Source organism: Pangasianodon hypophthalmus, chromosome 5 (genome assembly GCF_027358585.1).
Source record: "Pangasianodon hypophthalmus isolate fPanHyp1 chromosome 5, fPanHyp1.pri, whole genome shotgun sequence".
In the NCBI taxonomy this organism is placed as follows: Eukaryota; Metazoa; Chordata; class Actinopteri; order Siluriformes; family Pangasiidae; genus Pangasianodon; species Pangasianodon hypophthalmus.
The window spans coordinates 43,603-67,401 of record NC_069714.1 but is presented as its reverse complement, the minus strand read 5'-3'; the positions used below and the strand labels follow the sequence as shown (position 1 = coordinate 67,401).

Below are 23,799 nucleotides of genomic sequence, written 5' to 3'. Positions count from 1 at the left end.
TGTGACGTCATTTGATGACTATTGGCTCGTCTTCCGCCACCGGCACAGTTCGAAACACAAGGCGCCCGCCCCTATTCCACGGGCGCGCAGCGCTTTTGTACTCTGCCATTCACCAGTTACACACAAACCGCCCGCCGTCAAAACATATTCTCATCCCTCACACTGCATTTAGCCAACACGCCTCACTATTGTTATTATTATTATTATTATTATTATTATTACTATTACTACTACTACTGCTACTACTTGAATATTTTCCAAGTATATAATTATTTATAATATATATAACGCATATATAATTATTAGCAAATTAGTGTGCTCATGTCCTGATTTTAACCGCGTTTGCTTTGTATTAAGAAGATAGGAATAACATTGCACTTTTGGAGCAGAAGTGGGTGGCTCTTAAAAGAGCCTTTGGGTACTGGCAAACGCAGCAGTGGGCGCGTTTACTTGGTCTTGACGGTCTTCTCAGTCTTCTTGGGCAGAAGCACGGCCTGAATGTTAGGCAGCACACCACCCTGAGCGATGGTCACCCCGCCGAGCAGTTTGTTCAGCTCCTCGTCGTTACGCACGGCGAGCTGCAGGTGGCGGGGGATGATACGGGTCTTCTTGTTGTCACGGGCGGCGTTGCCGGCCAACTCCAGGATCTCAGCAGTCAGATACTCCAGCACGGCGGCCAGGTAGACCGGAGCGCCGGCACCGACGCGCTCGGCGTAGTTGCCTTTACGCAGGAGCCTGTGCACACGGCCCACAGGGAACTGCAGCCCAGCTCTGGAGGAACGAGTCTTGGCCTTGGCCCTAGCCTTTCCGCCGGTTTTCCCGCGACCACTCATGGTTATGATCAGACCTGTTCCACGAACGACGCTGAAATAATAAAGACTACGCGCCGAGCCCTCCGTGATATAGCCAACACAGCCGCTCTCTTATTGGCTAAGATCGTTGTGGCAGAAGAACCAATCACAAACGCGCCGTCAAATTCCAGCGTCCGCCCACCATTCTATTCTACGCGACACCCCTCCCACCCCCGTTTGTGACGCCGCCTGTGTGTGTGTGTGTGTGTGTGTGTGTGTGTGTGTGTGTGTGTGTGTGAGAGAGAGAGAGAGAGAGAGAGAGAGAGAGAGAGAGAGAGAGAGCGCATGAAAACAGACAGAAGGGAAAATAGACATACAAACGCACACACTAACACAATGATATACAACGCTATAGAGAAATGTAAATTCTTACTAGTTTGCCCATATGTTCATGTTCCTCCTACAGCCTCTGTTACCGTTTTGGGAGGAGGAATCCAATCCACTAAAAGCATAATTTTGTGTCATGAGAGGACAGGGAATATCGCTCTTTAAACGAAAATATGGGTGGCTCTTAAAAGAGCCGTTTAAGGATCAAAAACATGAATTAAACACACAAACATGTTTATTTCTTTTTGGGGGCTGCCTTTTTCGCCTTTGCCGCTTTGGGCTTTGCTGTCTTGGGCTTCACAGCCTTTGCCTTCTTGGGGCTCTTGGCTGCCTTTTTAGGGGTCGCCGGCTTCTTCGCCTTCTTGGGGCTCTTGGTGGCTTTCTTGGCGGCGGCGGCGGGCTTCTTCGCCTTCTTAGGAGACTTCTTGGCGGCGGCGGCGGGTTTCTTGGCCGCTACCTTCTTGGGCTTCTTAGCCGCGGCGGGCTTCTTGGCTGCCGCCTTCTTGGGTTTGGGCGCGGCTTTCTTTGCGGGCTTCTTGGCTTCGGTCTGCTTCTTGTTCAGCTTGAAAGAGCCAGACGCGCCGGTCCCTTTGGTCTGCACCAGAGTGCCCTTTGTCACGAGGCTCTTGACGGCGAGCTTGACGCGGGAGTTGTTCTTCTCCACATCGTATCCGCCGGCAGCCAAAGCCTTCTTCAAAGCGGCGAGCGACACGCCGCTCCTCTCCTTGGACGAGGAAACCGCCTTGACGATGAGCTCGCCGACGCTGGGGCCCGCTTTCTTGGTCCTCGAAGCTGCTTTCTTCTTGGGCGCTTTGGCCGGCGCGGCGGCGGGCGCGGGAGCGACTTCTGCCATGTCTGTGTGTGCGGAGCTAAGTAGAATAAAAGAGTCAATCGCTGTGGCGCTGTGTAACACAGGAACCTCCCTCCCCGCGGCCGGGGGGCTGGTCTTAAAAGCAGACATGAGAACGTTGTAGACTCAACCCGGGCGCCGCTGAATGACTGCGCTTCCGCGATGCGCTCGCAACTGTGTTTTCTCATGGCATTTCGCGGCGAAAATCAGACTCGTCAGGCAAGCTCCAAAGCGTTCAAGCACGCGTTTCGCGAGAACGGGCTTTCCCGTTTCTCCCGAGGCCCGCCACGGCCAGGAAGAGAGCACCAATCTCGCGCAGCGGGCACAAAAGTGCACGGCGCGCCTGGCGCTCGAGCCGGCGGGCCGCGCATTTCGTGCGTTGTGCTGTGTAAAAAGAGGGCAAAAAACGGCGTGGCCCTTGCGAGGCCTGCGGGCCGAGATGAAGGAGAGCCGTGTGAGTGCTGCTGCTATGTTTGCACCGGCCGAGTGTGGCGTGCAGTATGTGAACCGAGGCCCCTTTTGGGCCGTGTAAAGCACATGAGTGGAGAGCGAGGGCGAAAGAGGGAGAGAGCGGGCGCGCTCGGAGGGACGAGGCGACTCCCGCAGCGTGACTCCCAGCGTCTTTGTCCTCGTCTGGTCTTCGTCGCTCGGGCTGGCGCCGGCACTCGGGCTGGCGCTCCTCGTGCGCGGCCGCGTCCTCTTGTGGTCCCGGGGCGCCAGGTGCGCCTCGTGGCCGCCTCGATCGGCGCGCACCTCCGCCTCGTTACCTGCGCCTGTCTCCGCCCTAGCCCTAGCCCTAGTTAACCCTAGTGCCGTTTAGCCCGGCTCTGCCCTAACCCTAGTGCCGTTTAGCCCGGCTCTGCCCTAGCCCTAGTGCCGTTTAGCCCAACTCTGCCCTAACCCTAGTGCCGTTTAGCCCGGCTCTGCCCTAACCCTAGTGCCGTTTAGCCCGGCTCTGCCCTAACCCTAGTGCCGTTTAGCCCGGCTCTGCCCTAACCCTAGTGCCGTTTAGCCCGGCTCTGCCCTAACCCTAGTGCCGTTTAGCCCAACTCTGCCCTAACCCTAGTGCCGTTTAGCCCAACTCTGCCCTAGCCCTAGTGCCGTTTAGCCCGGCTCTGCCCTAACCCTAGTGCCGTTTAGCCCAACTCTGCCCTAACCCTAGTGCCGTTTAGCCCGGCTCTGCCCTAACCCTAGTGCCGTTTAGCCCAACTCTGCCCTAACCCTAGTGCCGTTTTAACCCAACTCTGCCCTAACCCTAGTGCCGTTTAGCCCGGCTCTGCCCTAGCCCTAGTGCCGTTTAGCCCGGCTCTGCCCTAACCCTAGTGCCGTTTAGCCCGGCTCTGCCCTAGCCCTAGTGCCGTTTAGCCCGGCTCTGCTATATCCTTATGTTTATTCAATTCCACACTGCTGTAACTCTAGTCTTATGAACTCGACAGAGCTCTAACCCCATTCGTTGTTATTCAACTATCACCTCGTTTTAATTGATAAATGTAGCCAATGCTGCTATAAATGCATTTTTATTTACTCCACACTTCTATCTTCACACTTCTACATTTTGTATTTCCTCCACAGTGCTTTAAACTTGTGATTGCGATTTACTCAGTATGGCTAGAATCCTATTTTGAAGTATTTCCTGCTGCTATAACATTGATTAGAATTACTCTGTGCGGCTATAAGCCTATTTTGAAGTACTCTGTGCGGCTATAAGCCTATTTTGAAGTACATCGTGCTGCTATAAGCCTATTTTGAAGTACATCGTGCTGCTATAAGCCCGTTTTGAAGTACATCGTGCTGCTATAAGCCCATTTTGAAGTACATCGTGCTGCTATAAGCCCGTTTTGAAGTACATCGTGCTGCTATAGGCCTATTTTGAAGTACATCGTGCTGCTATAAGCCCATTTTGAAGTACTCTGTGCGGCTATAGGCCTATTTTGAAGTACATCGTGCTGCTATAAGCCCATTTTGAAGTACATCGTGCTGCTATAAGCCTATTTTGAAGTACTCTGTGCTGCTATAAGCCCGTTTTGAAGTACTCTGTGCTGCTATAAGCCTATTTTGAAGTACATCGTGCTGCTATAAGCCCATTTTGAAGTACTCTGTGCTGCTATAAGCCCGTTTTGAAGTACTCTGTGCTGCTATAAGCCCGTTTTGAAGTACTCTGTGCTGCTATAAGCCTATTTTGAAGTACATCGTGCTGCTATAAGCCCATTTTGAAGTACTCTGTGCTGCTATAAGCCCGTTTTGAAGTACTCTGTGCGGCTATAGGCCTATTTTGAAGTACATCGTGCTGCTATAAGCCCATTTTGAAGTACTCTGTGCGGCTATAAGCCTATTTTGAAGTACATCGTGCTGCTATAAGCCTATTTTGAAGTACTCTGTGCTGCTATAAGCCCGTTTTGAAGTACTCTGTGCTGCTATAAGCCTATTTTGAAGTACTCTGTGCGGCTATAGGCCCGTTTTGAAGTACTCTGCGCTGCTATAGGCCTATTTTGAAGTACATCGTGCTGCTATAAGCCCGTTTTGAAGTACTCTGTGCTGCTATAAGCCCGTTTTGAAGTACTCTGTGCGGCTATAGGCCTATTTTGAAGTACTCTGTGCTGCTATAGGCCTATTTTGAAGTACATCCTGCTGCTATAGGCCTATTTTGAAGTACTCTGTGCTGCTATAAGCCTATTTTGAAGTACATCCTGCTGCTATAGGCCTATTTTGAAGTACTCTGTGCTGCTATAAGCCTATTTTGAAGTACATCGTGCTGCTATAACCATATGTTGAAGTACTCTGCGCTGCTATAAGCCTATTTTGAAGTACATCGTGCTGCTATAAGCCCGTTTTGAAGTACTCTGTGCGGCTATAGGCCTATTTTGAAGTACTCTGTGCGGCTATAAGCCTATTTTGAAGTACATCGTGCTGCTATAAGCCCGTTTTGAAGTACTCTGTGCGGCTATAGGCCTATTTTGAAGTACATCGTGCTGCTATAGGCCTATTTTGAAGTACACTGTGCGGCTATAGGCCTATTTTGAAGTACATCGTGCTGCTATAAGCCTATTTTGAAGTACATCGTGCTGCTATAAGCCCGTTTTGAAGTACTCTGTGCGGCTATAGGCCTATTTTGAAGTACATCGTGCTGCTATAAGCCTATTTTGAAGTACATCGTGCTGCTATAACCATATGTTGAAGTACTCTGCGCTGCTATAAGCCTATTTTGAAGTACTCTGTGCGGCTATAGGCCTTTTTTGAAGTACTCTGTGCTGCTGTAGGCCTGTTTTGAAGTACTCTGTGCTGCTATAAGCCTATTTTGACGTACTCTGCGCTGCAATAGGCCTGTTTTGAAGTACTTTGTGGTGCTGTAACATTAATTTATTTACTTCACACTGATAGAACTTTATTTTGAATCACTGTGTGATGCAATAAACGTATTTTGAATTACTTTGTGATGCTATAACCATATTTTGAGTTGCTGTAACCCTGTTTTGAATTACTCTGCACTGCTATAAGCCTATTTTGAAGTACTTTGTGGTGCTGTCATTTGAATTACTTCATGCTGCTATAAAGCCTATTTTGAAGTACTCTGTGGTGCTGTACCAGTAATTTGTATTACTTCATGCTGCTATAAGCCTATTTTGAATTACTTTTTGTTGCTATATCCCTATTTTGAATTATTCCGTGCCACGACGATCTTATTTTGAACTACTCTGTCCCTCTATAACCCTATTTTGAATTACTCGACACAACTATAATCCTATTTTGAGTTACTTTGTGGTAACTCTAACATTAATTTGAATTACTTCATGCTGCTTTAATCCTATTTATAATTACTCTGCACAGCTATAAACATTATTTTGAATAACTCTGTGCCGCTATAATCCTATTCTGAGTTCTTTAGTACCGCAATAACCCTATTTTGAATTATTTCGTGCTGCTATAACCCTATTTTGAAGTACTCTGTGTCACTATGAGCCTATTTGAAAGTACTTTGTGGTACCATATCACTACATTTAATTACTCTGTGCCGCTATAATCCTATTTTGAATTAATTACTTAGTGCAGCTACAACCCTATGTTGAATTACTGTGTGCCTCTATAATACGGTAATTTGAATGACGTTACACTGTTATAGACCTATTTTCAAGTACCTCTTGTTCCTATAAGCCCATTTTCAATTACTTTGTATTGCTATTACCCTATTGGAGTTACTTTGTGCCTCTAGAACCCTATTTTGAATTATTTTGCAGTGCTATAACGCTGATTAGAATTACTTCATTCTGCCATAAAATTATTTAGCAACACCGAGAACGCGCAATGCTCGAACAATCTAGTTTATATTTACTCACCTGTGCATTTAGCATACTACAAAACTGACACAATGAACAAAACAGTCGCGGGGAAACAGCGCGATAAAAGCCGGCGGGGAACGCGCCCCCCCTCCCCCCGCCACACACACACACACACACACACACACACACACACACACACACACACAGAAAGAGAGAGAGAGAGAGACAGAGAGGAAAAGAAGAAAATGCTCTTTATATGAAGGAGTGGGTGGCTCTTAAAAGAGCCGTTGGGTTGATGAAGACGGCGGTAAGGCGCTTTACTTGGAGCTGGTGTACTTGGTGACGGCCTTGGTGCCCTCGGACACGGCGTGCTTGGCCAGCTCGCCGGGAAGCAACAGGCGCACGGCGGTCTGGATCTCCCTGGAGGTGATGGTGGAGCGCTTGTTGTAATGAGCCAGACGAGAGGACTCACCGGCGATACGCTCGAAGATGTCGTTCACGAACGAGTTCATGATGCCCATCGCCTTAGAAGAGATGCCGGTGTCGGGGTGCACCTGCTTCAGGACTTTGTACACGTAGATAGCGTAGCTCTCCTTCCTGGACTTTCTGCGCTTCTTGCCTCCTTTGCCGGCCGTCTTGGTCACGGCTTTCTTGGATCCCTTCTTGGGAGCGGCCTTGGCTGGGTCGGGCATGTTGCTGCTGCTGCTTCTCCAGTAAACTGCGAGAGAATGAATAACGCCCGCCTCGCGGCCGCTCTATTTACAGGCCGACATTGTAATTAGGCACAAGCGAAGAACATTTTTTTATTGGTCAAAATCCCAACCCGCCTCATACAGGGAGCCTCCCACCGCTCCGCCCTCCTCCTCCTCCTCCTCGCTCCCCCCCGCTACGCTTTGTTTCCCTTCCCGCCTTTTTATATTCACAATGTGCACTATAACTAAAGGAAAAAAGTAAAATAAAATAAAAATACACACACACACATACATATATGTATATATTTATCTCTACTACCACCGTCTTCTAACGCGTTTTACACACACACACACACACGTACACACTAAATATAAACATTGAAAACTAGATTATTATGATCGTTATGTGTTCATACAGAAATTATCTTCTACTTGTATGCTACGTGTGTACGGCGCTTGACGCCATTTGCTTAAAGGCCCCCTCGCAAAAAAAAAAAAAAAAAAAACCCCACACACACACAGCACGAGAAACAGCTCTTTTTCTGGATGTTTGGGTGGCTCTTAAAAGAGCCGTTGTGTTCGCGTCGTTCGGTGTTGGAGCGTTTAACCGCCGAAGCCGTACAGGGTGCGTCCCTGGCGTTTCAGGGCGTACACCACATCCATGGCGGTGACCGTCTTCCTCTTGGCATGCTCGGTGTAGGTGACGGCGTCGCGGATCACGTTCTCCAGGAACACCTTCAGCACACCGCGAGTCTCTTCGTAGATCAGACCGGAAATACGCTTAACACCACCACGGCGAGCCAGACGGCGAATAGCCGGCTTGGTGATTCCCTGGATGTTATCGCGAAGAACTTTACGGTGACGCTTGGCGCCTCCTTTGCCAAGCCCCTTTCCGCCCTTGCCTCTGCCAGACATGATGCTGCTCTCTCGAAGTCAAGCTGCTCAATAAAACTCGCCGCGCAGCGCCCACATATTTATCCGCCCTCTACAGGACCTTGTTGAGAACAGGCGAGGAGGCGGGCCTAAGACCAACGGTCACACAATAGAGCACATTCAAAAAGAAACAGAACGCCACAGCTTTCTACCTGCTAGCGTCTTCTTCTTCCTCACCCTCTCTATACACACAAACATTATTATTACTATTATTATTATTAGTAGTAGTTGTTTTTCCAGTAGTAGTAGTAGTAATTGTAGTAGAAGTCTTAATCTGATATGCAAGGCATATATATTAAAAAAAAACAAAACATACAGACAAACACCCGTCAGTGTAAGGAGGTTAGTAAAAGTACTCTGTGTTTGTAAAACATTGACATTCCCTTTACAGACACGAGACGTTCCTTTTGAGCATGCCTGTGGGCTCAAGGCCCGGATTCTAAACTCCTATGTCTGCTATAACGACGGGTCTCGCGTAGCAGCACAGCATCTTATTAGTAGGCCCCTCATTCAGCTGATCACCATCACAGTCTGTGTACACTTTTAATCGAGCCCACATTTTACCACACGAATAGGTCACTCACAAGCGGCACAGAAAGGAATGCAAAGACAACTCTCGGGCCTTACTTTATCAGTTCTCTCAAAGGCAAAATATAATGGACTATCTAAGGTATAATGTCTAAATTAGATACACTTTCTCAAACGCTAACATTCTTAAACTCCACATTCTTAAACTCCAAGTGTCATTCACAAGGAAAGCATACTCGCTTCACCATTCGTGCCAAAGAAACTAATATACAATTCATCAAACACGTGTGTCGACACAAAGCCAGTGTTCTACTGAACACACCGAAGCACTGTCTACTCACAAGCCGTCTCTTTTCTATAAACACAACGCTCACGGTAAAGAGGATTTTGCAGCCCAACATTTTTGCAATCTGACAACACCGTCCATAACTTATCCACTTACTTTACTCATTTATTAGACGTCTACAATGTTCATCATTTCAGACTGCCGTGTCGATCAGACTGTCATGTAGAAGCGTGTTGATGCACAGAACAACCCCCGTGTTCTCCGTACATCACCATGTATGGGTGCGATGTATGTGACGTGCGTTCATACATTTGATTTATTAAATCATTTCATTATCCGAACCCAGTTATTTACTGCGGATGCAGGCAGTCAAGTTTCGAAATGCGGCCACACGTGGATGAATAAGATCCATCCAGCACAACACACTTCACTAACTACACAAAAAGTCTGTTAGCCTTATAGAATGGAGTAGTATTAATAGGAGCACACATTAGTATTATTACTATTATTATTATCAGTATTATTATTATCAGTATTATTATTATTATTATTATTATTGTAAGTGGTAGTAGTAGTAGTAGTAGCAGCAGTGTTGTTGTTATCAGAGTAATTTTATTTGCCATATGTATTGACATGTATTAGGAATATTTCTTGGTGTTTGGTCACAACACGATACATTCCACACAGTTTACAAGATGCACATCACAGACAACACAACACACAACTACCTTCCCAATCTCCAAATACTGCACCTTAAGCAGAAATCTGTAGAATCAGTTGTCATTTATATTACAGCGGAGGTACAAAGAGCAGCCGAATCCAGTTCAGATGGCATTACACGGAATCACATAACTGTGATATATAATACATAATAGTTGCAATGATATACAGTAATGACAATATTTAATAAATAATCATTATAATAAATACTAAAAGATAATTATTTAATAGCTATTATCAGTAGTAGAGGGAAGAAGCCTTTACTTGTCACATATACATTACTACCACTGAGCTGGGGCCTGAACCCCTGACCTACTGATCAGTAACCCTGAGCCTGACAAACATTCCAAAGGATTCCCCCCCCCCCCCCCTTTTTTTAAATTTATTTATTTATTTATTTATTTATTATTTATATTATTATTACAAATATAGACTTACAACAAGAGGCTATAAACAACAGTGGTTGCGGCAAAGTGCACTTCATAAACTTGGCCACACGAGGGCAGTCAAGATCCATCCACAACAACACACAGCGCTGCACACACCAGCCTTTAGATTTATAATTATTTGATTCATCAACCTTTATTCTTTCTTCTAGTCTTTCTTTCTTATTTCTTCTAATTATTATTATTATTATTATTATTAAGAGTAGTAGTAGTAGTAGTACTAGTAGTAGAATTATTATGGTTATTGTAGTTGTTATTGTCATCATGTTTTAATATATTTTGTAACACGCAACAAACATAACATTGGCAAACATTTCTTAAAGGTTTTTTCTCCCTTTATTTATTTATTTATTTATTTATTTATTTATTTATTTTTTTATTGCAGATGTAGACCTAACCTGCGGCTATAAACAACAGTGGTTAGGGCAACGTGCACTTCCTAAACTTGGCCACACGAGGGCGATTATGAGTAGTAGTAGCAGTAGCAGTTTTAGAAGAAGAAGTACTAGTAGCAGCAGAAGTAGTAGTAGTAGAAGAAGAAGAAGAAGAAGAAGTAGTAGAATTATTATTATTACTGTTGTTGTTTTTGTCATGTTTTAACCTATTTTCTAACACGCAACAAGCATAGCATTGGCAAACATTTCTTAAAGGATTTCCCTCCTTTTTTTAAAAAAAAATTTTTAAACGATTTATTACAGACTTGCTACATTTGCGGCGTTAAACAGCAGTGGTTAGGGCAAAGTGCACTTCCATCAACTTTTATTCTTTACTCTAGTCTTTCTTCAATATTATTTCTTCGTCTTCCTTTTTTCTCTTTCCTATTATTATTATTATTATTATTATTATAGTAGTATTGGTAGTAGAATCATTCTTATTGTTGCTGTTATTGTTTTTGTCATGTCGTAATATATTTTGTGACACGCAACAAACATAGCATTGACATACATTTCTTGAAGGATCCCCCCCTTTAAACGATTTATTACAAAGACTAACTATGTAGACTTGCTATATTTGCGGCAGCAGTGGTTAGGGCAAAGTACACTTCCTAACCTTGGCCACACGATGGCAGTCAAGATCCATCCACAACAACACACAGCGCTGCTCACAACAACCTTTATTTTACTCCTCATCCTTTATTCTTTCATCTAGCCTTTCTTTATTACTCCTTCTAATTATTATTATTATTATTATTATTAGTAGTAGTAGTAGTAGTAGTAGTAGTAGTATTTTTTTTCATTTTATTATTACATATTCCATTTTTAAAGCACGTCTCTTCAGGCCTCTCAGCACTTGACATGGAAATGATTTAAAAAAAAAAAAAAAAAGGTTTAAATAAATGAGCGAATGAATGAATGAATAAATAAAAATAAGATGTTACATTTTGTCCTTGTTAAATACACACCAATATTGTATCTGATTATTTCTAAGCAGAAAAGAAAGACATTATTAGGCGGAATGACGGAGAAACCCTTCTGCTTCTCCCCTTCAAATTAGTGAAGAGGCGCGCGCAGAAACCCCAACATTTAAAGATCGATGAATCCCCGCGGCGTCATAAAGGGAAAAACTGTCAATCAAACCAACAGCATAGTTCTAAGCCTCTGACCTCGGCGCATGACGTCACAAATAAATCTTATGGTTCACTGCTCCCTTTTCACTGTAAGTGTGCCACAGCGTGAGAGCGCGCGCGTATAAGCACATCACGCGCGCACGCACACACACATTATATAATATGCGTAACATATTTATAATAATTTATATAGTTTATGAAAATATGTTTTTTTAAACCACATTACAATTAATTTTTAAACAGCCAAGGGATGAAGACTTGCTCATTTCACTGAGACTGTGAGGTGGCTCTTAAAAGAGCCTTTGTGTAGATTAGACGCGGTCGTCGTTTAAGCGCGCTCTCCGCGAATACGGCGGGCCAGCTGAATATCCTTGGGCATGATGGTCACTCTCTTGGCGTGGATGGCGCACAGGTTGGTGTCCTCGAACAGGCCGACCAGGTACGCCTCGCTCGCCTCCTGCAGGGCCATGACGGCCGAGCTCTGGAAACGCAGATCAGTCTTGAAGTCCTGAGCGATTTCTCTCACCAGGCGCTGGAAGGGCAGCTTGCGGATGAGCAGCTCAGTAGACTTCTGATAACGGCGGATCTCTCTCAGAGCCACGGTGCCCGGCCTGTAACGGTGAGGCTTCTTCACGCCGCCGGTGGCCGGGGCGCTCTTGCGGGCGGCCTTAGTGGCGAGCTGCTTTCTGGGCGCCTTGCCACCGGTGGACTTACGGGCGGTCTGCTTGGTTCTTGCCATAGCGTCGAGCTCTGCACTTCACGGACGAAAAACAGAATACACGGCGCTCGCGAACGCCGGCTTTTTAAGCCCTAACGCTGCCCTGCGCTGATTGGGCGTCTTGGAGGCACTCGTCTGTCATTGGATAGAATGTGTGACGTCATTTGATGACTATTGGCTCGTCTTCCGCCACCGGCACAGTTCGAAACACAAGGCGCCCGCCCCTATTCCACGGGCGCGCAGCGCTTTTGTACTCTGCCATTCACCAGTTACACACAAACCGCCCGCCGTCAAAACATATTCTCATCCCTCACACTGCATTTAGCCAACACGCCTCACTATTGTTATTATTATTATTATTATTATTATTATTACTATTACTACTACTACTGCTACTACTTGAATATTTTCCAAGTATATAATTATTTATAATATATATAACGCATATATAATTATTAGCAAATTAGTGTGCTCATGTCCTGATTTTAACCGCGTTTGCTTTGTATTAAGAAGATAGGAATAACATTGCACTTTTGGAGCAGAAGTGGGTGGCTCTTAAAAGAGCCTTTGGGTACTGGCAAACGCAGCAGTGGGCGCGTTTACTTGGTCTTGACGGTCTTCTCAGTCTTCTTGGGCAGAAGCACGGCCTGAATGTTAGGCAGCACACCACCCTGAGCGATGGTCACCCCGCCGAGCAGTTTGTTCAGCTCCTCGTCGTTACGCACGGCGAGCTGCAGGTGGCGGGGGATGATACGGGTCTTCTTGTTGTCACGGGCGGCGTTGCCGGCCAACTCCAGGATCTCAGCAGTCAGATACTCCAGCACGGCGGCCAGGTAGACCGGAGCGCCGGCACCGACGCGCTCGGCGTAGTTGCCTTTACGCAGGAGCCTGTGCACACGGCCCACAGGGAACTGCAGCCCAGCTCTGGAGGAACGAGTCTTGGCCTTGGCCCTAGCCTTTCCGCCGGTTTTCCCGCGACCACTCATGGTTATGATCAGACCTGTTCCACGAACGACGCTGAAATAATAAAGACTACGCGCCGAGCCCTCCGTGATATAGCCAACACAGCCGCTCTCTTATTGGCTAAGATCGTTGTGGCAGAAGAACCAATCACAAACGCGCCGTCAAATTCCAGCGTCCGCCCACCATTCTATTCTACGCGACACCCCTCCCACCCCCGTTTGTGACGCCGCCTGTGTGTGTGTGTGTGTGTGTGTGTGTGTGTGTGTGTGTGTGTGTGTGTGTGAGAGAGAGAGAGAGAGAGAGAGAGAGAGAGAGAGAGCGCATGAAAACAGACAGAAGGGAAAATAGACATACAAACGCACACACTAACACAATGATATACAACGCTATAGAGAAATGTAAATTCTTACTAGTTTGCCCATATGTTCATGTTCCTCCTACAGCCTCTGTTACCGTTTTGGGAGGAGGAATCCAATCCACTAAAAGCATAATTTTGTGTCATGAGAGGACAGGGAATATCGCTCTTTAAACGAAAATATGGGTGGCTCTTAAAAGAGCCGTTTAAGGATCAAAAACATGAATTAAACACACAAACATGTTTATTTCTTTTTGGGGGCTGCCTTTTTCGCCTTTGCCGCTTTGGGCTTTGCTGTCTTGGGCTTCACAGCCTTTGCCTTCTTGGGGCTCTTGGCTGCCTTTTTAGGGGTCGCCGGCTTCTTCGCCTTCTTGGGGCTCTTGGTGGCTTTCTTGGCGGCGGCGGCGGGCTTCTTCGCCTTCTTAGGAGACTTCTTGGCGGCGGCGGCGGGTTTCTTGGCCGCTACCTTCTTGGGCTTCTTAGCCGCGGCGGGCTTCTTGGCTGCCGCCTTCTTGGGTTTGGGCGCGGCTTTCTTTGCGGGCTTCTTGGCTTCGGTCTGCTTCTTGTTCAGCTTGAAAGAGCCAGACGCGCCGGTCCCTTTGGTCTGCACCAGAGTGCCCTTTGTCACGAGGCTCTTGACGGCGAGCTTGACGCGGGAGTTGTTCTTCTCCACATCGTATCCGCCGGCAGCCAAAGCCTTCTTCAAAGCGGCGAGCGACACGCCGCTCCTCTCCTTGGACGAGGAAACCGCCTTGACGATGAGCTCGCCGACGCTGGGGCCCGCTTTCTTGGTCCTCGAAGCTGCTTTCTTCTTGGGCGCTTTGGCCGGCGCGGCGGCGGGCGCGGGAGCGACTTCTGCCATGTCTGTGTGTGCGGAGCTAAGTAGAATAAAAGAGTCAATCGCTGTGGCGCTGTGTAACACAGGAACCTCCCTCCCCGCGGCCGGGGGGCTGGTCTTAAAAGCAGACATGAGAACGTTGTAGACTCAACCCGGGCGCCGCTGAATGACTGCGCTTCCGCGATGCGCTCGCAACTGTGTTTTCTCATGGCATTTCGCGGCGAAAATCAGACTCGTCAGGCAAGCTCCAAAGCGTTCAAGCACGCGTTTCGCGAGAACGGGCTTTCCCGTTTCTCCCGAGGCCCGCCACGGCCAGGAAGAGAGCACCAATCTCGCGCAGCGGGCACAAAAGTGCACGGCGCGCCTGGCGCTCGAGCCGGCGGGCCGCGCATTTCGTGCGTTGTGCTGTGTAAAAAGAGGGCAAAAAACGGCGTGGCCCTTGCGAGGCCTGCGGGCCGAGATGAAGGAGAGCCGTGTGAGTGCTGCTGCTATGTTTGCACCGGCCGAGTGTGGCGTGCAGTATGTGAACCGAGGCCCCTTTTGGGCCGTGTAAAGCACATGAGTGGAGAGCGAGGGCGAAAGAGGGAGAGAGCGGGCGCGCTCGGAGGGACGAGGCGACTCCCGCAGCGTGACTCCCAGCGTCTTTGTCCTCGTCTGGTCTTCGTCGCTCGGGCTGGCGCCGGCACTCGGGCTGGCGCTCCTCGTGCGCGGCCGCGTCCTCTTGTGGTCCCGGGGCGCCAGGTGCGCCTCGTGGCCGCCTCGATCGGCGCGCACCTCCGCCTCGTTACCTGCGCCTGTCTCCGCCCTAGCCCTAGCCCTAGTTAACCCTAGTGCCGTTTAGCCCGGCTCTGCCCTAACCCTAGTGCCGTTTAGCCCGGCTCTGCCCTAGCCCTAGTGCCGTTTAGCCCAACTCTGCCCTAACCCTAGTGCCGTTTAGCCCGGCTCTGCCCTAACCCTAGTGCCGTTTAGCCCGGCTCTGCCCTAACCCTAGTGCCGTTTAGCCCGGCTCTGCCCTAACCCTAGTGCCGTTTAGCCCGGCTCTGCCCTAACCCTAGTGCCGTTTAGCCCAACTCTGCCCTAACCCTAGTGCCGTTTAGCCCAACTCTGCCCTAGCCCTAGTGCCGTTTAGCCCGGCTCTGCCCTAACCCTAGTGCCGTTTAGCCCAACTCTGCCCTAACCCTAGTGCCGTTTAGCCCAACTCTGCCCTAACCCTAGTGCCGTTTAGCCCGGCTCTGCCCTAACCCTAGTGCCGTTTAGCCCGGCTCTGCCCTAGCCCTAGTGCCGTTTAGCCCGGCTCTGCCCTAACCCTAGTGCCGTTTAGCCCGGCTCTGCTATATCCTTATGTTTATTCAATTCCACACTGCTGTAACTCTAGTCTTATGAACTCGACAGAGCTCTAACCCCATTCGTTGTTATTCAACTATCACCTCGTTTTAATTGATAAATGTAGCCAATGCTGCTATAAATGCATTTTTATTTACTCCACACTTCTATCTTCACACTTCTACATTTTGTATTTCCTCCACAGTGCTTTAAACTTGTGATTGCGATTTACTCAGTATGGCTAGAATCCTATTTTGAAGTATTTCCTGCTGCTATAACATTGATTAGAATTACTCTGTGCGGCTATAAGCCTATTTTGAAGTACTCTGTGCGGCTATAAGCCTATTTTGAAGTACATCGTGCTGCTATAAGCCTATTTTGAAGTACATCGTGCTGCTATAAGCCCGTTTTGAAGTACATCGTGCTGCTATAAGCCCATTTTGAAGTACATCGTGCTGCTATAAGCCCGTTTTGAAGTACATCGTGCTGCTATAGGCCTATTTTGAAGTACATCGTGCTGCTATAAGCCCATTTTGAAGTACTCTGTGCGGCTATAGGCCTATTTTGAAGTACATCGTGCTGCTATAAGCCCATTTTGAAGTACATCGTGCTGCTATAAGCCTATTTTGAAGTACTCTGTGCTGCTATAAGCCCGTTTTGAAGTACTCTGTGCTGCTATAAGCCTATTTTGAAGTACATCGTGCTGCTATAAGCCCATTTTGAAGTACTCTGTGCTGCTATAAGCCCGTTTTGAAGTACTCTGTGCTGCTATAAGCCCGTTTTGAAGTACTCTGTGCTGCTATAAGCCTATTTTGAAGTACATCGTGCTGCTATAAGCCCATTTTGAAGTACTCTGTGCTGCTATAAGCCCGTTTTGAAGTACTCTGTGCGGCTATAGGCCTATTTTGAAGTACATCGTGCTGCTATAAGCCCATTTTGAAGTACTCTGTGCGGCTATAAGCCTATTTTGAAGTACATCGTGCTGCTATAAGCCTATTTTGAAGTACTCTGTGCTGCTATAAGCCCGTTTTGAAGTACTCTGTGCTGCTATAAGCCTATTTTGAAGTACTCTGTGCGGCTATAGGCCCGTTTTGAAGTACTCTGCGCTGCTATAGGCCTATTTTGAAGTACATCGTGCTGCTATAAGCCCGTTTTGAAGTACTCTGTGCTGCTATAAGCCCGTTTTGAAGTACTCTGTGCGGCTATAGGCCTATTTTGAAGTACTCTGTGCTGCTATAGGCCTATTTTGAAGTACATCCTGCTGCTATAGGCCTATTTTGAAGTACTCTGTGCTGCTATAAGCCTATTTTGAAGTACATCCTGCTGCTATAGGCCTATTTTGAAGTACTCTGTGCTGCTATAAGCCTATTTTGAAGTACATCGTGCTGCTATAACCATATGTTGAAGTACTCTGCGCTGCTATAAGCCTATTTTGAAGTACATCGTGCTGCTATAAGCCCGTTTTGAAGTACTCTGTGCGGCTATAGGCCTATTTTGAAGTACTCTGTGCGGCTATAAGCCTATTTTGAAGTACATCGTGCTGCTATAAGCCCGTTTTGAAGTACTCTGTGCGGCTATAGGCCTATTTTGAAGTACATCGTGCTGCTATAGGCCTATTTTGAAGTACACTGTGCGGCTATAGGCCTATTTTGAAGTACATCGTGCTGCTATAAGCCTATTTTGAAGTACATCGTGCTGCTATAAGCCCGTTTTGAAGTACTCTGTGCGGCTATAGGCCTATTTTGAAGTACATCGTGCTGCTATAAGCCTATTTTGAAGTACATCGTGCTGCTATAACCATATGTTGAAGTACTCTGCGCTGCTATAAGCCTATTTTGAAGTACTCTGTGCGGCTATAGGCCTTTTTTGAAGTACTCTGTGCTGCTGTAGGCCTGTTTTGAAGTACTCTGTGCTGCTATAAGCCTATTTTGACGTACTCTGCGCTGCAATAGGCCTGTTTTGAAGTACTTTGTGGTGCTGTAACATTAATTTATTTACTTCACACTGATAGAACTTTATTTTGAATCACTGTGTGATGCAATAAACGTATTTTGAATTACTTTGTGATGCTATAACCATATTTTGAGTTGCTGTAACCCTGTTTTGAATTACTCTGCACTGCTATAAGCCTATTTTGAAGTACTTCGTGGTGCTGTCATTTGAATTACTTCATGCTGCTATAAAGCCTATTTTGAAGTACTCTGTGGTGCTGTACCAGTAATTTGTATTACTTCATGCTGCTATAAGCCTATTTTGAATTACTTTTTGTTGCTATATCCCTATTTTGAATTATTCCGTGCCACGACGATCTTATTTTGAACTACTCTGTCCCTCTATAACCCTATTTTGAATTACTCGACACAACTATAATCCTATTTTGAGTTACTTTGTGGTAACTCTAACATTAATTTGAATTACTTCATGCTGCTTTAATCCTATTTATAATTACTCTGCACAGCTATAAACATTATTTTGAATAACTCTGTGCCGCTATAATCCTATTCTGAGTTCTTTAGTACCGCAATAACCCTATTTTGAATTATTTCGTGCTGCTATAACCCTATTTTGAAGTACTCTGTGTCACTATGAGCCTATTTGAAAGTACTTTGTGGTACCATATCACTACATTTAATTACTCTGTGCCGCTATAATCCTATTTTGAATTAATTACTTAGTGCAGCTACAACCCTATGTTGAATTACTGTGTGCCTCTATAATACGGTAATTTGAATGACGTTACACTGTTATAGACCTATTTTCAAGTACCTCTTGTTCCTATAAGCCCATTTTCAATTACTTTGTATTGCTATTACCCTATTGGAGTTACTTTGTGCCTCTAGAACCCTATTTTGAATTATTTTGCAGTGCTATAACGCTGATTAGAATTACTTCATTCTGCCATAAAATTATTTAGCAACACCGAGAACGCGCAATGCTCGAACAATCTAGTTTATATTTACTCACCTGTGCATTTAGCATACTACAAAACTGACACAATGAACAAAACAGTCGCGGGGAAACAGCGCGATAAAAGCCGGCGGGGAACGCGCCCCCCCTCCCCCCGCCACACACACACACACACACACACACACACACACACACACACACACACACACACACACAGAAAGAGAGAGAGAGAGAGACAGAGAGGAAAAGAAGAAAATGCTCTTTATATGAAGGAGTGGGTGGCTCTTAAAAGAGCCGTTGGGTTGATGAAGACGGCGGTAAGGCGCTTTACTTGGAGCTGGTGTACTTGGTGACGGCCTTGGTGCCCTCGGACACGGCGTGCTTGGCCAGCTCGCCGGGAAGCAACAGGCGCACGGCGGTCTGGATCTCCCTGGAGGTGATGGTGGAGCGCTTGTTGTAATGAGCCAGACGAGAGGACTCACCGGCGATACGCTCGAAGATGTCGTTCACGAACGAGTTCATGATGCCCATCGCCTTAGAAGAGATGCCGGTGTCGGGGTGCACCTGCTTCAGGACTTTGTACACGTAGATAGCGTAGCTCTCCTTCCTGGACTTTCTGCGCTTCTTGCCTCCTTTGCCGGCCGTCTTGGTCACGGCTTTCTTGGATCCCTTCTTGGGAGCGGCCTTGGCTGGGTCGGGCATGTTGCTGCTGCTGCTTCTCCAGTAAACTGCGAGAGAATGAATAACGCCCGCCTCGCGGCCGCTCTATTTACAGGCCGACATTGTAATTAGGCACAAGCGAAGAACATTTTTTTATTGGTCAAAATCCCAACCCGCCTCATACAGGGAGCCTCCCACCGCTCCGCCCTCCTCCTCCTCCTCCTCCTCCTCCTCCTCCTCCTCCTCGCTCCCCCCCGCTACGCTTTGTTTCCCTTCCCGCCTTTTTATATTCACAATGTGCACTATAACTAAAGGAAAAAAGTAAAATAAAATAAAAATACACACACACACATACATATATGTATATGTATATATTTATCTCTACTACCACCGTCTTCTAACGCGTTTTACACACACACACACACACGTACACACTAAATATAAACATTGAAAACTAGATTATTATGATCGTTATGTGTTCATACAGAAATTATCTTCTACTTGTATGCTACGTGTGTACGGCGCTTGACGCCATTTGCTTAAAGGCCCCCTCGCAAAAAAAAAAAAAAAAAACCCCACACACACACAGCACGAGAAACAGCTGTTTTTCTGGATGTTTGGGTGGCTCTTAAAAGAGCCGTTGTGTTCGCGTCGTTCGGTGTTGGAGCGTTTAACCGCCGAAGCCGTACAGGGTGCGTCCCTGGCGTTTCAGGGCGTACACCACATCCATGGCGGTGACCGTCTTCCTCTTGGCATGCTCGGTGTAGGTGACGGCGTCGCGGATCACGTTCTCCAGGAACACCTTCAGCACACCGCGAGTCTCTTCGTAGATCAGACCGGAAATACGCTTAACACCGCCACGGCGAGCCAGACGGCGAATAGCCGGCTTGGTGATTCCCTGGATGTTATCGCGAAGAACTTTACGGTGACGCTTGGCGCCTCCTTTGCCAAGCCCCTTTCCGCCCTTGCCTCTGCCAGACATGATGCTGCTCTCTCGAAGTCAAGCTGCTCAATAAAACTCGCCGCGCAGCGCCCACATATTTATCCGCCCTCTACAGGACCTTGTTGAGAACAGGCGAGGAGGCGGGCCTAAGACCAACGGTCACACAATAGAGCACATTCAAAAAGAAACAGAACGCCACAGCTTTCTACCTGCTAGCGTCTTCTTCTTCCTCACCCTCTCTATACACACAAACATTATTATTACTATTATTATTATTAGTAGTAGTTGTTTTTCCAGTAGTAGTAGTAGTAATTGTAGTAGAAGTCTTAATCTGATATGCAAGGCATATATATTAAAAAAAAACAAAACATACAGACAAACACCCGTCAGTGTAAGGAGGTTAGTAAAAGTACTCTGTGTTTGTAAAACATTGACATTCCCTTTACAGACACGAGACGTTCCTTTTGAGCATGCCTGTGGGCTCAAGGCCCGGATTCTAAACTCCTATGTCTGCTATAACGACGGGTCTCGCGTAGCAGCACAGCATCTTATTAGTAGGCCCCTCATTCAGCTGATCACCATCACAGTCTGTGTACACTTTTAATCGAGCCCACATTTTACCACACGAATAGGTCACTCACAAGCGGCACAGAAAGGAATGCAAAGACAACTCTCGGGCCTTACTTTATCAGTTCTCTCAAAGGCAAAATATAATGGACTATCTAAGGTATAATGTCTAAATTAGATACACTTTCTCAAACGCTAACATTCTTAAACTCCACATTCTTAAACTCCAAGTGTCATTCACAAGGAAAGCATACTCGCTTCACCATTCGTGCCAAAGAAACTAATATACAATTCATCAAACACGTGTGTCGACACAAAGCCAGTGTTCTACTGAACACACCGAAGCACTGTCTACTCACAAGCCGTCTCTTTTCTATAAACACAACGCTCACGGTAAAGAGGATTTTGCAGCCCAACATTTTTGCAATCTGACAACACCGTCCATAACTTATCCACTTACTTTACTCATTTATTAGACGTCTACAATGTTCGATGTGTCGATCAGACTGTCATGTAGAAGCGTGTTGATGCACAGAACAACCCCCGTGTTCTCCGTACATCACCATGTATGGGTGCGATGTATGTGACGTGCGTTCATACATTTGATTTATTAAATCATTTCATTATCCGAACCCAGTTATTTACTGCGGATGCAGGCAGTCAAGTTTCGAAATGCGGCCACACGTGGATGAATAAGATCCATCCAGCACAACACACTTCACTAACTACACAAAAAGTCTGTTAGCCTTATAGAATGGAGTAGTATTAATAGGAGCACACATTAGTATTATTACTATTATTATTATCAGTATTATTATTATCAGCATTATTATTATTATTATTATTGTAAGTGGTAGTAGTAGTAGTAGTAGCAGCAGTGTTGTTGTTATCAGAGTAATTTTATTTGCCATATGTATTGACATGTATTAGGAATATTTCTTGGTGTTTGGTCACAACACGATACATTCCACACAGTTTACAAGATGCACATCACAGACAACACAACACACAACTACCTTCCCAATCTCCAAATACTGCACCTTAAGCAGAAATCTGTAGAATCAGTTGTCATTTATATTACAGCGGAGGTACAAAGAGCAGCCGAATCCAGTTCAGATGGCATTACACGGAATCACATAACTGTGATATATAATACATAATAGTTGCAATGATATACAGTAATGACAATATTTAATAAATAATCATTATAATAAATACTAAAAGATAATTATTTAATAGCTATTATCAGTAGTAGAGGGAAGAAGCCTTTACTTGTCACATATACATTACTACCACTGAGCTGGGGCCTGAACCCCTGACCTACTGATCAGTAACCCTGAGCCTGACAAACATTCCAAAGGATTCCCCCCCCCCCCCTTTTTTAAATTTATTTATTTATTTATTTATTTATTATTTATATTATTATTACAAATATAGACTTACAACAAGAGGCTATAAACAACAGTGGTTGCGGCAAAGTGCACTTCATAAACTTGGCCACACGAGGGCAGTCAAGATCCATCCACAACAACACACAGCGCTGCACACACCAGCCTTTAGATTTATAATTATTTGATTCATCAACCTTTATTCTTTCTTCTAGTCTTTCTTTCTTATTTCTTCTAATTATTATTATTATTATTATTATTATTATTATTAAGAGTAGTAGTAGTAGTAGTACTAGTAGTAGAATTATTATGGTTATTGTAGTTGTTATTGTCATCATGTTTTAATATATTTTGTAACACGCAACAAACATAACATTGGCAAACATTTCTTAAAGGTTTTTTCTCCCTTTATTTATTTATTTATTTATTTATTTATTTATTTATTTATTTATTTATTTATTTTTTTTTTTATTGCAGATGTAGACCTAACCTGCGGCTATAAACAACAGTGGTTAGGGCAACGTGCACTTCCTAAACTTGGCCACACGAGGGCGATTATGAGTAGTAGTAGCAGTAGCAGTTTTAGAAGAAGAAGTACTAGTAGCAGCAGAAGTAGTAGTAGTAGAAGAAGAAGAAGAAGAAGAAGTAGTAGAATTATTATTATTACTGTTGTTGTTTTTGTCATGTTTTAACCTATTTTCTAACACGCAACAAGCATAGCATTGGCAAACATTTCTTAAAGGATTTCCCTCCTTTTTTTAAAAAAAAATTTTTAAACGATTTATTACAGACTTGCTACATTTGCGGCGTTAAACAGCAGTGGTTAGGGCAAAGTGCACTTCCATCAACTTTTATTCTTTACTCTAGTCTTTCTTCAATATTATTTCTTCGTCTTCCTTTTTTCTCTTTCCTATTATTATTATTATTATTATTATTATAGTAGTATTGGTAGTAGAATCATTCTTATTGTTGCTGTTATTGTTTTTGTCATGTCGTAATATATTTTGTGACACGCAACAAACATAGCATTGACATACATTTCTTGAAGGATCCCCCCCTTTAAACGATTTATTACAAAGACTAACTATGTAGACTTGCTATATTTGCGGCAGCAGTGGTTAGGGCAAAGTACACTTCCTAACCTTGGCCACACGATGGCAGTCAAGATCCATCCACAACAACACACAGCGCTGCTCACAACAACCTTTATTTTACTCCTCATCCTTTATTCTTTCATCTAGCCTTTCTTTATTACTCCTTCTAATTATTATTATTATTATTATTATTATTAGTAGTAGTAGTAGTAGTAGTAGTATTTTTTTTCATTTTATTATTACATATTCCATTTTTAAAGCACGTCTCTTCAGGCCTCTCAGCACTTGACATGGAAATGATTTAAAAAAAAAAAAAAAAAGGTTTAAATAAATGAGCGAATGAATGAATGAATAAATAAAAATAAGATGTTACATTTTGTCCTTGTTAAATACACACCAATATTGTATCTGATTATTTCTAAGCAGAAAAGAAAGACATTATTAGGCGGAATGACGGAGAAACCCTTCTGCTTCTCCCCTTCAAATTAGTGAAGAGGCGCGCGCAGAAACCCCAACATTTAAAGATCGATGAATCCCCGCGGCGTCATAAAGGGAAAAACTGTCAATCA

General features: G+C 45.2%; 8 protein-coding genes across 8 annotated transcripts; all 8 read right to left on the bottom strand.

Moving 5' to 3' along the window:
* Positions 1 to 431: 431 nt before the first annotated feature.
* LOC128318391 (histone H2AX-like) lies at positions 432 to 13,227 on the bottom strand. The gene is made up of 3 exons (XM_053234173.1): positions 12,796 to 13,227; positions 5,329 to 5,333; positions 432 to 847 (listed from the first exon to the last, which is right to left on the bottom strand). Exons 1-3 carry the CDS (start codon positions 13,176 to 13,178, stop codon positions 447 to 449), a joined length of 789 nt encoding a protein of 262 aa, XP_053090148.1. The 5' UTR covers positions 13,179 to 13,227; the 3' UTR covers positions 432 to 446.
* On the bottom strand, positions 1,356 to 2,154 carry LOC128318332 (histone H1-like). The gene has a single exon (XM_053234110.1). The coding sequence runs from the start codon at positions 2,137 to 2,139 to the stop codon at positions 1,414 to 1,416; it is 726 nt and encodes a 241-aa protein (XP_053090085.1). The 5' UTR covers positions 2,140 to 2,154; the 3' UTR covers positions 1,356 to 1,413.
* On the bottom strand, positions 6,571 to 7,030 carry LOC128318375 (histone H2B-like). Its single transcript, XM_053234154.1, has one exon. It carries the CDS (start codon positions 6,992 to 6,994, stop codon positions 6,620 to 6,622), a length of 375 nt encoding a protein of 124 aa, XP_053090129.1. The 5' UTR covers positions 6,995 to 7,030; the 3' UTR covers positions 6,571 to 6,619.
* Positions 7,539 to 7,924, bottom strand: LOC128318373 (histone H4). Its single transcript, XM_053234152.1, has one exon. The coding sequence runs from the start codon at positions 7,907 to 7,909 to the stop codon at positions 7,598 to 7,600; it is 312 nt and encodes a 103-aa protein (XP_053090127.1). The 5' UTR covers positions 7,910 to 7,924; the 3' UTR covers positions 7,539 to 7,597.
* Positions 11,757 to 12,228, bottom strand: LOC128318357 (histone H3). The gene has a single exon (XM_053234136.1). The coding sequence runs from the start codon at positions 12,211 to 12,213 to the stop codon at positions 11,803 to 11,805; it is 411 nt and encodes a 136-aa protein (XP_053090111.1). The 5' UTR covers positions 12,214 to 12,228; the 3' UTR covers positions 11,757 to 11,802.
* A 469-nt stretch (positions 13,228 to 13,696) lies between the features above and the next one.
* LOC128318331 (histone H1-like) lies at positions 13,697 to 14,495 on the bottom strand. Its single transcript, XM_053234109.1, has one exon. The coding sequence runs from the start codon at positions 14,478 to 14,480 to the stop codon at positions 13,755 to 13,757; it is 726 nt and encodes a 241-aa protein (XP_053090084.1). The 5' UTR covers positions 14,481 to 14,495; the 3' UTR covers positions 13,697 to 13,754.
* Positions 14,496 to 18,856: 4,361 nt separating this feature from the next.
* LOC117597352 (histone H2B) lies at positions 18,857 to 19,316 on the bottom strand. Its single transcript, XM_053234161.1, has one exon. The coding sequence runs from the start codon at positions 19,278 to 19,280 to the stop codon at positions 18,906 to 18,908; it is 375 nt and encodes a 124-aa protein (XP_053090136.1). The 5' UTR covers positions 19,281 to 19,316; the 3' UTR covers positions 18,857 to 18,905.
* A 540-nt stretch (positions 19,317 to 19,856) lies between these two features.
* On the bottom strand, positions 19,857 to 20,235 carry LOC128318370 (histone H4). Its single transcript, XM_053234149.1, has one exon. The coding sequence runs from the start codon at positions 20,218 to 20,220 to the stop codon at positions 19,909 to 19,911; it is 312 nt and encodes a 103-aa protein (XP_053090124.1). The 5' UTR covers positions 20,221 to 20,235; the 3' UTR covers positions 19,857 to 19,908.
* Between the last annotated feature and the right edge of the window lie 3,564 nt (positions 20,236 to 23,799).